This window comes from Emiliania huxleyi, assembly GCF_000372725.1.
Source record: "Emiliania huxleyi CCMP1516 unplaced genomic scaffold EMIHUscaffold_892, whole genome shotgun sequence".
NCBI classification, from domain to species: domain Eukaryota; phylum Haptophyta; order Isochrysidales; family Noelaerhabdaceae; genus Emiliania; species Emiliania huxleyi.
In genome coordinates this window covers 1,192-14,815 of record NW_005195356.1, presented here as the reverse complement: position 1 = coordinate 14,815, position 13,624 = coordinate 1,192, and the positions used below count along the sequence as shown (strand labels likewise).

The 13,624-nt window shown below is 63.9% G+C and overlaps 4 protein-coding genes across 4 annotated transcripts; 2 read left to right on the top strand and 2 right to left on the bottom strand.

Moving 5' to 3' along the window:
• Positions 1 to 1,573: 1,573 nt before the first annotated feature.
• On the top strand, positions 1,574 to 4,277 carry EMIHUDRAFT_471244 (hypothetical protein). The gene is made up of 5 exons (XM_005757922.1): positions 1,574 to 2,457; positions 2,591 to 2,744; positions 2,777 to 2,959; positions 3,001 to 3,234; positions 3,538 to 4,277. The coding sequence occupies exons 1-5, from the start codon at positions 1,619 to 1,621 to the stop codon at positions 3,799 to 3,801; spliced, it is 1,674 nt and encodes a 557-aa protein (XP_005757979.1). The 5' UTR covers positions 1,574 to 1,618; the 3' UTR covers positions 3,802 to 4,277.
• A 458-nt stretch (positions 4,278 to 4,735) lies between these two features.
• On the bottom strand, positions 4,736 to 6,206 carry EMIHUDRAFT_446585 (hypothetical protein). The gene is made up of 2 exons (XM_005757921.1): positions 6,189 to 6,206; positions 4,736 to 5,630 (listed from the first exon to the last, which is right to left on the bottom strand). The coding sequence occupies exon 2, from the start codon at positions 5,535 to 5,537 to the stop codon at positions 4,848 to 4,850; it is 690 nt and encodes a 229-aa protein (XP_005757978.1). The 5' UTR covers positions 5,538 to 5,630; positions 6,189 to 6,206; the 3' UTR covers positions 4,736 to 4,847.
• A 3,092-nt stretch (positions 6,207 to 9,298) lies between these two features.
• Positions 9,299 to 10,514, top strand: EMIHUDRAFT_250234 (hypothetical protein; the record flags this gene model as incomplete). Its single annotated transcript, XM_005757920.1, has 5 exons — positions 9,299 to 9,391; positions 9,467 to 9,571; positions 9,724 to 10,170; positions 10,248 to 10,291; positions 10,373 to 10,514. The coding sequence occupies 5 exons, from the start codon at positions 9,299 to 9,301 to the stop codon at positions 10,512 to 10,514; spliced, it is 831 nt and encodes a 276-aa protein (XP_005757977.1).
• Positions 10,515 to 10,697: 183 nt separating this feature from the next.
• On the bottom strand, positions 10,698 to 12,717 carry EMIHUDRAFT_460186 (hypothetical protein; the record flags this gene model as incomplete). Its single annotated transcript, XM_005757919.1, has 8 exons — positions 10,698 to 10,931; positions 11,013 to 11,093; positions 11,326 to 11,354; positions 11,422 to 11,554; positions 11,636 to 11,722; positions 11,831 to 11,884; positions 11,960 to 12,093; positions 12,168 to 12,717. The coding sequence occupies 8 exons, from the start codon at positions 12,715 to 12,717 to the stop codon at positions 10,869 to 10,871; spliced, it is 1,131 nt and encodes a 376-aa protein (XP_005757976.1). The 3' UTR covers positions 10,698 to 10,868.
• Positions 12,718 to 13,624: the final 907 nt, after the last annotated feature.

The following is a 13,624-nucleotide window of genomic DNA, read 5'->3' as shown; positions in this document are numbered from 1 at the left end:
ATAAGCCACCACACGGGGAGCCTGGTTCATATGTATGTATATAGCCGCCACACGGGGAGCCTGGTTGGGTGAGGTGCAGTGAGTAGTCAATCTCGAATGGAGAATCGCTGAGCAGGCGCCGCCTGCACGGTGAGGTGCTCCGACGGCCACGCGGGAGGAGGGACGAAGAGGCCGAGCAGCCATGGGGCGCGCACGAGGAACTTGAGCTCCGTGTTTCGCACGACCTGAGAACGAACGGTGCGACTCGTCAGACGCGAGAGGTGTGAAGAGAGGCGGCTGGAGCTCTGCTCTCTGCTGGGACCGAGAAGACCTCCGACTTTGTGGTGGGGACCGCCGCACGCAGCTCCTGAAGGTGACGCGAGCCAGCGTCCACGACCGCCTCCTTGAAGGCGACCGCCTGCGCGTGGACCTGCGGCGGAAGAGGATGCCACGGCGGCGGCGGAGGAGGCTGAGCGGGCGAGAGCGGGCGGGTGGAGACGCGTGCGGTGTGGCGAGAGGGCGCGCAAGCTTGGAGGAACGCGGGCCGCCTTGAGAGCGTCCTCCTTTGCTCGGTCGGCGTGCTGTGCGAGGTTGGCGTGGATGCCATGCAGGTCTTTCGCGGCCGTCGGTGGCGCCGGGGACGCTCGCCGAGAGCCGGGCGGGGAGAGGTCGTAGTCGTTCTCGTCCTCCTGCATCGGGGGCGGCGAGACGACCTGTCTGGGAGAAGAGAAAACCGAGCGGCTAATCTATCACTCGCCTCTGTCAGTGTGCCCGTGGTAGTGAGAGACTGCTGGTGAGAAGCCGGAGGAAGGTCGCTAGTCGAGAGAGATCGCCAGTGGAATAGGGAGTCCACCGTGCTGCGAGCCTGTCGCTGTCCCTTGTCAGGAGCAGGTGAGAACTAGGAGAGCGCAACCAGTAAGTAGGAGGCCCGCGCCTGCCCCCGTGCCGCCGGGTGCAACCTGTCCTATACGAGAGAGGAATCCCTGGGACCCTGTCGTGTGGGTGAACCCTGCCCAGCCCCCCTCCGTGTCGCGATGCGCTCCCCGCTCCCGTTCCCCTGTGTCCCTGATCGTCCTTACAAGATCCTGCTCGTGCAGGTGGGGACCCTGTCCTTCTCCCACCCCTCGTTTGGCGTGCCCGTTTTATTTATTTATTTATTTATACCCACAGAAAACATACTCACCTCATGACAGCAAGCCTGCCACCCCTGTGTCAGTGTGCCTGTGGTTGCGAGAGGCTGCCAGTCAGTGAGAAGCTGGAGGCAGGTCGCTAGATTGAGATGAGACCGCCAGTGGAGTTGGGAGTCCACCGAGCACCGGCCACCGCGCTGCGAGCCTGTCGTGTCCCTTGTCAGGAGCATCGGAGAACCCCCTGTGCCCCTGATCGTTCTTCCAAAATCCTGCTCGTGCAGGTGTGGACCCTGTCCTCCTCCCCCATCCCTGGTTGTTTTGTTTTCTTTCTTTCTTTTAGCAAGCGAAGTCCCGTCAAAATTAGTTTTAGCCAGTGCGCGCCATCGATGCGCGCCAGTCCCGTCTACTAGTTTCCGATTGCCTAGCGTTCGCCAGATTTCTTTTAGTTAGTTCAGCTGTCAGGCCGAAGACGCGCGCCGCAAGTAGACTCCTCCGGGCATTACACACATATGGCCTCCTCTTCGTCCGAACGCGTGCCGGTCACGGTCCTCACCGGCTTCCTCGGCAGCGGCAAGACGACGCTCCTCAACCACATCCTTACGGCGACGCACGGCAAGAAGATCGCCATAATAGAAAACGAGTTTGGGGACGTCGGCATCGACGACGCGCTCATCCAGAAGACCTCAAAGTTCAGCTCGGAGGAGGAGATCATCGAGGTTCTCAACGGCTGCCTCTGCTGCTCTGTACGCCAAGATCTCGTTGTATTGCTCAAGGGCTTTGCCGAGCGCGCCGCGGCGGGCGAGCTGAAGCTCGACGCGATCATCATCGAGACGACGGGCATGGCGGACCCGGCGCCGGTCGCGCAAACCTTCCTCATCTACGATGAGATCAAGGCCTTCGCGCGCCTGGACGGCATCGTCACGATGGTGGACGCAAAGCACGTCGAGCGGCACCTCGACGCCGTGAAGCCGGAGGGCGTCGTCAACGAGGCGGTGGCGCAGGCCGCCTTCGCCGACCGCCTGCTGCTGAACAAGACGGACCTCGTCACGGAGGCGGACCTCGCCCGCATCGAGGCGCGGCTGAGAGGCATCAACGCTTTTGCGCCCATCCGGCGCTGCTCGCGCGGGGACGTGTCGGTGGACTCGGTGCTCAACATCCACGGCTTCGACCTCCAGCGAGCGCTCCAGACCAACCCGCAGCTGCTCAACCCGGAGAACGCGCCGACGCAGCACGACAAGACCGTCACGAGCGTCTCCCTCGACCAGGGGGCGCCTCGCCACATGCGGACGGTGCAGAAGGGTGACCTCGACTTTGAGCTCGCGACGGACTTCCTCGAGTACATCGCAGAGTCGCAGGGCGAGGACATCTACCGGATGAAGGGCGTCCTCGCCGTCGCGCACTCGCAGCAAAAGCAGCGCGTCTAGCGCAGCGGGTCTCGCGTCCAAGACACGTCCGTGACATCTCCTCGACATGTCCCTCAGGTACATCTACCACGCGGTGCACATGACCTTCTCCGGCGGCTTCGAGGAGGCGTGGCAGCCGGGCGAGCCGCGCGAGTCAAAGATGGTCTTCATCGGCAAGGGGCTCGACGAGCAGTTCCTGGCCAGCAGCGTCCCTGCCTGCGGCAGCCTCGTTGTTGCCACTCTCATCGCTTCCTGTCATGCCAGGCGAGCACCTTCAACAACTGCCTCGCCACGCCAGAGAACCTGACGCGGAAGGCGAGCACGCTCCGCTTCAAGCCCGGCGACGCCGTCGAGTGCCGCACCACGGGCTTCGACGCGGAGGAGGGGGAGAGGTGGGCGGCGGGCACGGTGGTGGAGGCGCCGCGCCGCGCAGAGTCCGCGCCGCCGGTCAGCTTTCATGTTGCCCCTCTCACACCGTCCTGTTGCAGGTGCTGCACCGCGCGGACGACATGGCCCCGGGGGAGGTTGCGCCGTACCGCGTGCGGCTCGAGGACGGCAGCGAGCTCACCGTCCTGACGGACGAGGGCAGCGAGATCGTCGGCGCGAACAGCCACGGCGATGAGGACGGCGAGGAGGCGGGCGAGGGGTGCGAAGCGCAGGCGGCGCCGCAGCAGCAGCAGCAATTCCGGGTGCAGGTGCCGGACGGGGTGCATGCCGGGCAGGTGACCGACGCCTGCCTCTGCCTCTACCTCTGCATACCACTGCCCCTGCCCCTGCCCCTGCCCCTGCCCCTGCCTCTCTCGCTCTCTCGCTCTCTCGCTCTCTCGCTCTCTCGCTTCTTCCTCTCTCGCTCTCTCGCGCTCTCGCCCGCTCTCTCGCTCTCGCTCTCGCTCTCCCTCTCTCGCTCTCTCTCTCGCTCTCTCTCTCTCCCTCTCTCTCCTCGCTCCTCGCTCGCTCTTTCCTCACGCATCTACCCTCTTTCCCCGCGCCCTCCCCCCACACCACCCGCCTCTGTGCCTTCACAGGCCTTCCCAGCCACGGTCGGCGGGGGGCACCTCATCTTCCAGATCACCGTCCCGCCCGGCCACGGACCGGGCAGCTGGCTGACGGTCACCGCCCCCGTGGAGGCCACCGGCGGGGCAAGAGCCGGCGGCGGTGCGGAGGGCAGTGGCGCCGCCGCAGCCGGCAACTCGGCGGAGGGGACGCACGCGCGTACCACCCACCAGGCGGCTAGCGAGGGGGAGGCCGACCATGAGGCCGACGAGGCGAGCAAGCGGCACAAGGCGTGACGCAAGATCGCGTGGAGCATCCTGTGGCCGGGACTGCCGCGCTGGGGCTGTCCGTACACCGTTGAACGTGCGGGGCCACGCCTGGCACAACGTTCAACGATTCGATCTTTACATTGAACAAACGCGCCGTGCCCGCGGCGCGCGGCCGCGGGCTAGCCCGCGGGGTTAAAGTTTAACAGGCTAAGCCGCCGATGCCTGGGGCATAGCCATAGGGATAGGCCACAGCGTGCCCGACCACACACAAGTCAACTGTCAACTCATATAGCTGAAACAGAGGCGCGCTCGAGAGAACAGAGGTCGCACAGAGCCGACACCTCTTCTCCTCTGAGTCTGAGGGTGTGGTGACATGGTGTAATATGTGTGGTCTTGGTGGTGCCTTTCCCGCCCAGTCTAATGTGGGTGTGTGACTGTGGAGTACCTCCGCGCGTGTGTGGTGTCTGGTCCGTAAGAGCTGTTTTAACATTAACTTTGGGCCTAACAGTTGAGCTAGTGTTGGCTGAAATCCTTAACGTTGTTCAAGTGTTCACCCCAGCCCAAGCTGTTACTGTTTGTTACTGTTGTTAGCTTGTTACTGTTGTTCAGCGGTCAGCAAGCAGAAAATCCCAAAAAACCCGGGTAAAAGCTAAAACCCGAAAATACCTCTGGGTTTTCCCGGATATTTTCGGGTATTACCCGCACTGGACGCTGGAGATCGTCGTGGGTCACTGCCAGGCCTTCCTTATTGTTGTTCAGCCGGCCTAACGTTAGCTACTGTTGTTGGGGAGCCCCACTGTTGTTCTGTTGTTACTGTTAACACTGGCCAATATAGCAACCGAGACTGACACTGTTCACACAGCTCCGTCTGGTGCGTGACGTGTGTGGATCCAGGGGGGGATGGCGCGCCGGGTGTCACATAGGAGAGGAGAGGTCCACGGACCACGCAACACCACACACTAAAATGAATTGTATTTTTATTCAAATTGTATAGAGTCACCCCGCAGCACCGGGCCAGGCCACATCAAACCCAATCCGCGCGACGTTAATCATCGTCATTGTCATAGCTGAAGTCAGAGCCATACCACGGCGGGGGCGAGGGCGGCGCCTCGGCCTGCCCTCGCACGGCCACCCGAACCGCGCCCACCGCGAACGCTGCGATGCACACGCTGCCGAGGACGGCCAAGGCATGCGAGCCGCCTAAACGCCAGCGTCTGCACGACGACTGCAGGCACGAGAGACGCCGAGAAGAGCAGCGCCAACTTGAGCAGCAGCAGCACGAGCGAGAGCAGGCCTTCGATCAAGAGGAGAAAGGCGCCGACGACGGCCGCCTCGCCGCCCTCTGCGTCGTTCTCGAGACCGACCCATTGAAACCACCAGTCCTCCGGCGAGACCTCGATGATTCCGAGCACGAGGGCAGCGGCGGAGGCAGCAGTGGAGGCGGCAGTGCCGACGGCTAGAGAAAGCAGCGCCGCCGAGGCCGCGACGGGATGCGACGGCACGGCGCAGCCCTTCCTCCCAAAGACTCGCGTGGCCGTGAGGGTGAGCTTGCGCGAGGTGGCGCTCGCCAGCCGAGCAGGGATGCTCGGCTGATTGTCGCCGCCTCTTGCGCGAGCCTCTTCGACTATCACGGTGACGCGTCGGTTGGTCTCCTCAGACACGCGCCGTCCCATTGCCACCCCAGAGGCCGAAACCACGGGCAGACCTAGCGGCACGGAGTCCGAAGTGCCAGCTAGGTCTGACTCCGCTTCGCCAGTCTTCATGATGGTCTGACCGAGCGACAAGCAGAAGGAGCGACGGCACGGAGTCCGAAGTGCCAGCTAGGTCTGGACCGGGCTCTTGCACGGCTCTTCAGCAAGGTACTCCAAAAGAAATTTCTGCCCGCCAACACCGCTTGGCTCACTGTCGTGTCAGGAAGAGGCAGACTCCCTAGGGTGGGCGACGGCTAGCGCACCACACACCTCTCCTTAAAATCCCTGTGTGGTGGCGGCGTGCCGTCCTCCCACTCCCATCCCTCCCTTGGGGTGTGTGTTTTCTTTCTTTCTTTTTTTCACTGTCGTGTCCCTTGTCAGGAGCAGGAGAGCCCCACCTGTCCCCCTGATCGTCCTTCCAAAATCCTGCTCGTGCAGGTGGGGACCCTGTCCTCGTCCCATCCCTCGTTTGGCGTGTCTGTAATCTTTCTTTCTTTCTTTCCCCACAGTGAGAAGAATGCGAGGTGGCATGAAGGTCGCTGCAAGAATTGGTGATAAACTGCGGAGAGAGATAGGAAGTGGTAGACGCCCGAGGGTGGGCGACGGCTAACACCACACTTCTCCCCTAAAATCCCTGTGTGGTGGCGGCACCGTCTTTGTTGTCTGTTTTCTTTCTTTCTTTCTTTTTCCCCACAGTTTTCTCTTCTCTCTTCACACCCGCGCGCGAGCGATTAGGCCAGGCCCGAAGCCTGACTCAAGCCAAGGTGGAGCACAGGGACAGGGACACCGTACTCACGTACTGACATCCTGCGGCCCCGCGCCAGCCAGGGGCGGTGGCGCGCGCCGCGCCGGGACACTTTGGACCCGCAGCCTGGCATACGCCAGGCCACAGATCCGCCGGCAGAGCCTTAAAGCTGCATCCGCGATCCGCGCCGGCTCTCAGGAGAGATCCGGCGCGGTGCTGACCGCGTCCTCGCAGGCCACCGAGTTCACGATGGTGTCCGGAGGGAAACGGTGCAGCTGCGGCATGTCGCAGTGCGGCATGCCGCAGTGCGTCACACGGCGCTCCTGCAGCAGCGCGCGCGCGGTGGTGAGGAGGGAGCAAGCCCTTGAGCTGTTGGCGGAGTCCATCGCCCGCGCACGCGCGCCGACCTTGAGGTGGTTCCACCAACAACTGGCCCAGGGGTTGAGACCCTGCGGCGTTCACGTACGGACCCGCCTCGGTATGGCTAACCTGTTGGCGAGCGGTGCCTATTGGCGCTGCGACGGCGACTGCCAGGAACGTGCAGAACACGCTCGCAAGCAGACCGTATGGCAAGGCCGGCACCGTGGCTGTGCGCTCAGCGAAGAGGACAGCCACCCTTTGAAGACGCTGATCTCGTTGGGTAGCATCATCTGTGGAAGTACAAACAAGTGTTCGAAGAGAGAGTGGACCTGAGCAATGATATGACTTGGCGGCAAATGATCGGAGTGGGCGTCAGAAGAGTCGTCCTTGCCGCTTGCGCGAGGAGAGCTCGATAAACTCGAGGGGCCAAAATATGCCGCGAGGAGGGCAGAGCTGCGACGAAAGGCGAGAGAAGAAGCGAGAGCAGGGCGAGGCAGGCGGCGGCGGCGTCGCAGAACGAGGCAGAGGAGAGCGACGCGACAGAGGAAGAAGCGACAAGAGAGAGAACGAAGAGAGTGGGACGACCGCGAGGTGGCATGAAGGTTGCAGCGAGAATCGGCGAGAGACTGCAAGAGAGATAGGAAGAGGCGGACGCCCCCAAGGGTGGGCGACGGCTAGCGCATCACACCCCTCTCCTTAAAATGGTGGCGGCGCCGTCCTCCCATCCCTCCCTTGGGTTGTCTGTTTTCTTTCTTTCTTTCTGGGACGGGAGGGCGCGCACTGGTCACTATAAACAAACACCAAAAAGAAAAGCAGGCCCCACAGAAATCCATGCCTTTCTGGACACACAGGGTGGCCCGCCACAACGACCCCTGGAATTGCGACTCGCCGCTTTCCTCCCGCTGTGATCCTGTGTGAGCTCTGTGTCTTGGTTTGCCAACAACATACCTAAAGAAAAAAGTACGTACCTACCTAAAACAGAAACCTGGAAAGTTTGGTTCCCCACGTTCGACCACTTTTCAGAGCGCAAACAACTGCGCAATCGTTGCGGGCTCAAGCGCCCCCACACCCCACACCCCATCAGGTGAGAGGACCCTCTACGGGGATGGGCAAGCACAGCCAAAGCCCGAGGTCAGACTCGTTTGCCAATCAGTCATGCGGCGGCTGCTTTGGAAAGGCTTCGCCTCATCATCGATCAGACAGATCGGGCGCACACACACCGCCACCGTTTGGCCCGTTGGATTAGGCGACGCCGTTGACGGTGTCCGAATGGCGTATTGCCGTTGTCCACATTCCCAAGACTGGCGACGCCCATCCCGCCGGCCCGCAGCACATCCGCACCGGCCCACGCACGGTAAAAACAGGGAACGCCCTCACAGGTGGCTCGAGCATTGGACACGGGCTTTGGCGCTCCAACGTGGCTGCATGCAACATTGGCACCTTCCTGAACCATGACCATATCCGACTCCGAGACACACACGTGGGTGATTCCCCCATCCATTTGTTTCAGGGACCGGCGGTCTGCCCATCTGTGCATGCCCGCGCAGCATTGCCTGCCTCAGGTGCGGCAGGCCTGTGGTTCGGCGGGCACAACTCTGCCAAGAAAGCTGGGTGGCACTCTCATCAGGCGAATCGACGTGGCGGTGGTGGAGCGTCCCTTTTTCAACATGAAGCGCCTGCTTCGGGCGTCTACTGTCCCCCGGGTCTACATGGCGAGCGTGCGCGAACCTCAGGCATGGTTCTATTCAGCGATGCAACAGTGGTGCCTCGGCCCTGCTGGGCACCGATCCGCCCGCTGCCGGCCAGGGCGCCTACCTTAAGGCGGGGCCCACAGTGACAGTCACACGATTCACATTCGCGGGCTGGAGAGTAGGACAACGGTCTCCGACCTCCTGTGCGCGCGCGCCCGCCGTCGCTGGAGATGTTCTGACAAACGCGCCTACCCCCGTGCGTGCGTTCCTGTAGGCGGGCCTCTTGGTTTGGAGTCAGCGCCAACCTTAGCAACGCTGAGAGGCAGCTCGACTACTTTTCACAGCCCGACCTGCAGTCGGGCTGGCTTGGCGACATCTGGCTGGAGGAGCACTGGCTTGTCTGCGCCACCGAGCTGCATAACCACACGACGGCTGCTCTTGGCGCGCTCCACGGCGACCCGCGGATGATCCCGTCGATGCACATGAACGTGCACCACTCATGGTCGCGCATGAAGCGATTCCGCGCCAGCCTGCCGTGGGAGGCGCTCAATCCAGCCACTTCGTCTCCCTGTAGACCTCTGGGTCAGCCACAGCCTGCCCCTCCCTTTCCCTTCTTGTCAGGCGCTTAGACGCTTCTACGTCCGTGACGAGGCGCTCTATCGCCGCATCGCCGCGGCGGGCTGCCTCGCCCACAGCTCGAGCCCTGCGTTGAGGAGCGCGCTCGATGCAGCGGTGCCCCAAATTGAGTGGATGCGATAGCGATATCAGCGGCGGGGGCTCTTATGTCTCCCGCAAAGATAAACCCATTCGCGAAGGGAACGAGAAAAAGAAAGAAAGAAAACAGACAACCCAAGGGAAAAGAAAGAAAGAAAGAAACCAGACGGCCCAAACGAGGGATGGGGGAGGAGGACAGGGTCCCCACCTGCACGAGCAGGATTTTGGAAGGACGATCAGGGGGACAGGTAACCCAAGGGAACGAGTGATGACGTTATGAATTCTTCTGCAATCCCGCCGCATTAGGCCGCAGGGCGCGCCCCATGGAGTATTCCTTCGGCTTCGTTGGCGTCGGCACGATGAACGCGGCCATCGTTCGCGGCATCGCCACGCTGCCCGCGCCACCAAAGTCGCTCGTCCTCTCGCCGCGCGGCGCCGCCCGCGCCGCAGAGCTCAGCGCCGAGTTTGGGCCGCTCGTGACGGTGGCCAAGGACAACCAGGCGGTGGTGGACGCGTCCGACGTGGTATTTGTCGGCGTGCTCCCGCGGCTTGGCGAGGAGGTCCTGCGCGCCCTCCGCTTCAGCGAGAGGCACACGGTCGTCTCGCTCCTCTCCACAATGCCGCTAGCCGAGGCGCGGCGACGCGACCGCCGCCTCCTCGCTGTCCCTCGCTCCCTCCCCTGCGCCAGGGAGGCCGAGTCTCCCGCCTCCCGACGCACCATCGCGCGCGCCCGTTCCCCTGTGTCCAGGTGCGGGCATGCTGTGCGCCCGTGCCGCCCGCGTCGGTCGTGCGAGCCATCCCGCTGCCGCCCGTCGCAAAGCAGCGGGGCGCATGCGTCATGACGCCGCGGCACGCGCCGGTGGCGGCGCTGTTCTCCAAGCTCGGCACCGTCGTCGAGGTGGACAGCGAGGAGGAGATGCGAAAGATGATTGGCATCACCTGCCTGATGGGCCAGCTCTACGCGCAGCAGCTCGCCGCACAGAGCTGGCTGCAGGAGCAGGGCGTGGACGCGGGCGCAGCAGCGAGGTGGGTGGGAGCCGTCTACCACACCGTCTCGTACGACTCCGCCACGCCGGGCCCGGACACCTTTGCCTCGCTCGTCGAGGAGCAGACCCCGGGCGGGCTCAACGAGCAGGTGCTCCGCGAGATGAGGGAGGCGGGCGCCAGCCTCGCGCTGCGCGACTCGCTCGACGACGTGCTCGCGCGCATCGAGGGCCGGCCGGCCGCCGCGCGCGAGCGGACGGCCTACTCGTCCTCGCCCGCTGATCCGAGCCCCTAGGCCACGCCGCGCAGGGGCGACTTCACGGCGAGGGTCGGTGACGAGGCTGGGGGCAGCGTGGCGCGGCACCCGTGCTGGCCGACAACGCGAGGTCATAAGGGTGTCCGCTTGTCATCAGGACGGGGCGGCTCGTCGTGGTGTCTGAAGCAACGCCACAACGCCAGACATGGCCGGCGCCGGGTTTCTCGCTATCGGCTGTGCCGCCCACGCCCCATGATACATGCGACGAGGTGTCGGTGATCCTGATCGGTCTTCGGTGACCGCGGTGTCTGGTGTCAAAGTCTCGTGTCTGTGCCGTGTGTCATGTGCGTGCGTGGTGTTGTCACTGAGCCAACGTAATAATGGCCTACAGAAGAATCTCGTACACACACACGCCACACCGACGCTCGTCTCGTCTCTCGACGCATCCGCTCTCTAAGGAGAGTCAACCACTATATCTCGCAGAGCCAGAGAGAGGTGTTAAAAATGGAATGATTGTGTACATTGCGCCCGCACGGAAACGATCACTGTGTCCGCGTGGAAGGAGCGAGTCAGTGTGTTCGGCGACCGATCGCTGCGCGGCGACTCGCCGCCCCGCGCGCTCTCTCTTCCATTACCTTGACGCATCGAACCCCTCAGCAGACGCTGCACCCCGTGCAACCGCTGGGCATGCTGTCGTACGCGATCCACGTGAGCACCTGAGGAGGGGGCAATGCCGCGGTAGGAGTTGTCGGGCGGCGGCCGTGAGGGACGGCCTTGAGGGAGAGCGGAGCGAACACATGGTCAAAGGCATGGCGCAAAGCCCACGCCGCCGCCTTCTCCTTTCGCTCCCTCGCATGTCCACCGTCCGCCTCCTCCGCCTGCGGCGGGGCGAGACATGAGCTGCCCACACAATGGGTCGAGTTTGAATACTTCGGGGCAGGGAAGCGGGGGAGTCCTCGCGCAGCAGCGACTCGGCGCTTGCCACCGCCTCCTACCAAGTCTCTCGGGGGGTGAGGGAGGCCCCTCCCGTCCCTTCCCCTTCCCCCTCCCCCCCCCCCCCGCCTCCGTTCCCCTCCCCTTCCCCTCCCCTCCCCCCTCTCGCCGCGAGACCTGCAGCGAGTCGCGAACCAGCCGCGCGCCTAAAAGGGCGAGGTGAGCAAGCCTCACCACAGAGAGAGGTGCTCGAGAGAGCTGTCAAGAGCACACAGCTCGCTGCGCCGCTCACGCGCAGCTCCTCCCGCGCCGCACGTAAGTAGATGTCGGCGCACCGCCTCGCTTGCCCGCGATTGTACGCCGGCGCGCCGCGAGCGATCGCGTCCCTCAGCCGCTGGGCGGTGCCCTCCAGCATGGAGGGGTCGGCAGAGCCGGGAGGGGGGGAGGCTCGCGGCAGCGCGGAGGAGGGGCGGGCGGACTCGTCGACCGTCGCGAGCCAAAGCCCGCCCGACCCGGCCTCGACGTAGGAGCGGCCCAGCCGCACCAGCGCCTCGCCGCGCCCCCTCACGTCCGCCTACGGCGCCGGAGGAAGCTCGTGCTGTGCACCCCCCCTCCGGAGCCTCCCCACACGGCACCAAGCCGCCTCCCCTCCGGCGCGGAAGCGTGCGCTCTCCAGCACCACCAGCAGCGCCGCCTGCGGCTGGAGCCCGGCCTCGCCCGGCGCGGTCGGCTCGGACTGCGCCCACAGAAACCTGGCGCATGAAAACGGCTGGGGGCGTGGACGCGGCATCGTGCAGCGCATTCAGAGCACCGCGTGAGTGCGACTGCCAGGTCGACTACGGCATCTAGGCGGAAGCCTGCGGTCTCCCTCCCAGGCGCGCCGCGCCAGAAGCCGGTAGCGCGGCTCGAAAAAGTGGAGCGAGACTGTTGCCCCCGGTGCAAAGCCTACTCGAAGGCAGGAGAGGCTGAGAGGGCGGCGGTTGCCCAAGGTCTGGCTCCGAATGTCGCAGCCGTGCCACGTTCGGATCCTCGCATGACAAAGAGTGGATAGGGCCCGCTGTTCGCCGCCGCCATCTTCTCCAGCGTGGCGGTGGTGTGGGCTCGCCGCGCCTCCAGCTCATCCGGAGGTACTGCCTCCTCGATCTTTGCGGCAAGCCCTTGGTCGAGGGCGTGTGTCTTTGGGTCGAAGCTAATTTCCGCGCGGCACTGCGGACAGGCGCCGCCATCGGGCGCGAGCCGCGAGGCCTGGAGTAGGCAGAGGCGGCAGAAGCTGTGGCGGCACTTCAGCGTGAGAGGCTCGAACAGGAAGTCGAGGCAGATGGAGCAGAGGATGTCGGGGTCAAGAGAGGCGGCGCAGCCGGCGCCGTCGTCCGCCTCCTGTCCCGCCTCACTCACGTACAGCTCGTCTGTTGCCTCCTGGGTGGATGACGTGACTGAGGCAGCCTCGGTCGTCGAGGTTGTTGCCTCCTGGATGGATGGATAGCTCTCACCGCGCCTGAAGTTGATGTCCTCCACCGGTTGGGCCGCGGACCGTAACGAAGTAGCACTCCTCATGTTGCAGACCTTCATCGGAACCTTCGTAGAAAAGAGAAAAAAACTCGCGCAGGACGCACGCCGTCCTCCCACACAGGGATGTTAGGAGATAGCGTGGTAATTTTAATCTACTCAGAGCGGTGGTTGAGGCCAATTTCGCGGAAGTCGACGGAAGACCTTTCGAGAAACGAGCTCGGTACCCTCGGTTCGGGCTGAAATTGACAAACAACCAAATCTCTGAAATGAAATTGCCATTGCAGGCATGCCCACAGGGTCGGGCGTCACGGTGCTCGTGGCAAGCCGATCTCCGTCACTCTTGTGACTTGTGGGCTTGGTGGTGTTGCCTCCGGTGCTACTGCTGGCTAGGGTGCCAATGGCGCGACGGGAGGCGGCCATTGGCGCCACTACACAGCAACGAAGAACGATGTGCGGGGTGCGCGCTGTCCGCTGTGCCTCGCCCTCGGGTTCGTGCGTCGCCCATCTGTCCCGGAGATCCCTGCTATATTTCTTTGTTTACACCCATGCCTCCCATAGCGGGTCAGCAAGCCCTAAAACGGCGGGAGGGGTAGGGCTTATCGGAAGAGCTAGAGGGCTCAGCCACCCCTCCACCCCCTCCACCCTGCACCCCTCCACCCTCCCGGAGCGAGAGAGGTCCGTCCTCGAGCCCTCCCACTTCCACCCCTCCGACCGGAGGGCTCGCCAGCCCACAGGGCTGGAGGGGTCCCCGTCGGATCGGCGTCGGGAGGGCTCCACAGGGCTAACCCCCTCCCCGGACGCCGGGTGGGCTCGGAGGGACGGTCGGACAAGGGAGGATCTTCGTGGCGGTAGGGCTCGAGAGGGGTCGGAAGGGCCCTCCGGGAGGGGTCGCAAAAAGAAAAAAAACGATGTCGCGGCTTATGGTCTTCTGCCCCCCAAGAGGGCTCGGAGGGCTCGGAGGGCTCCA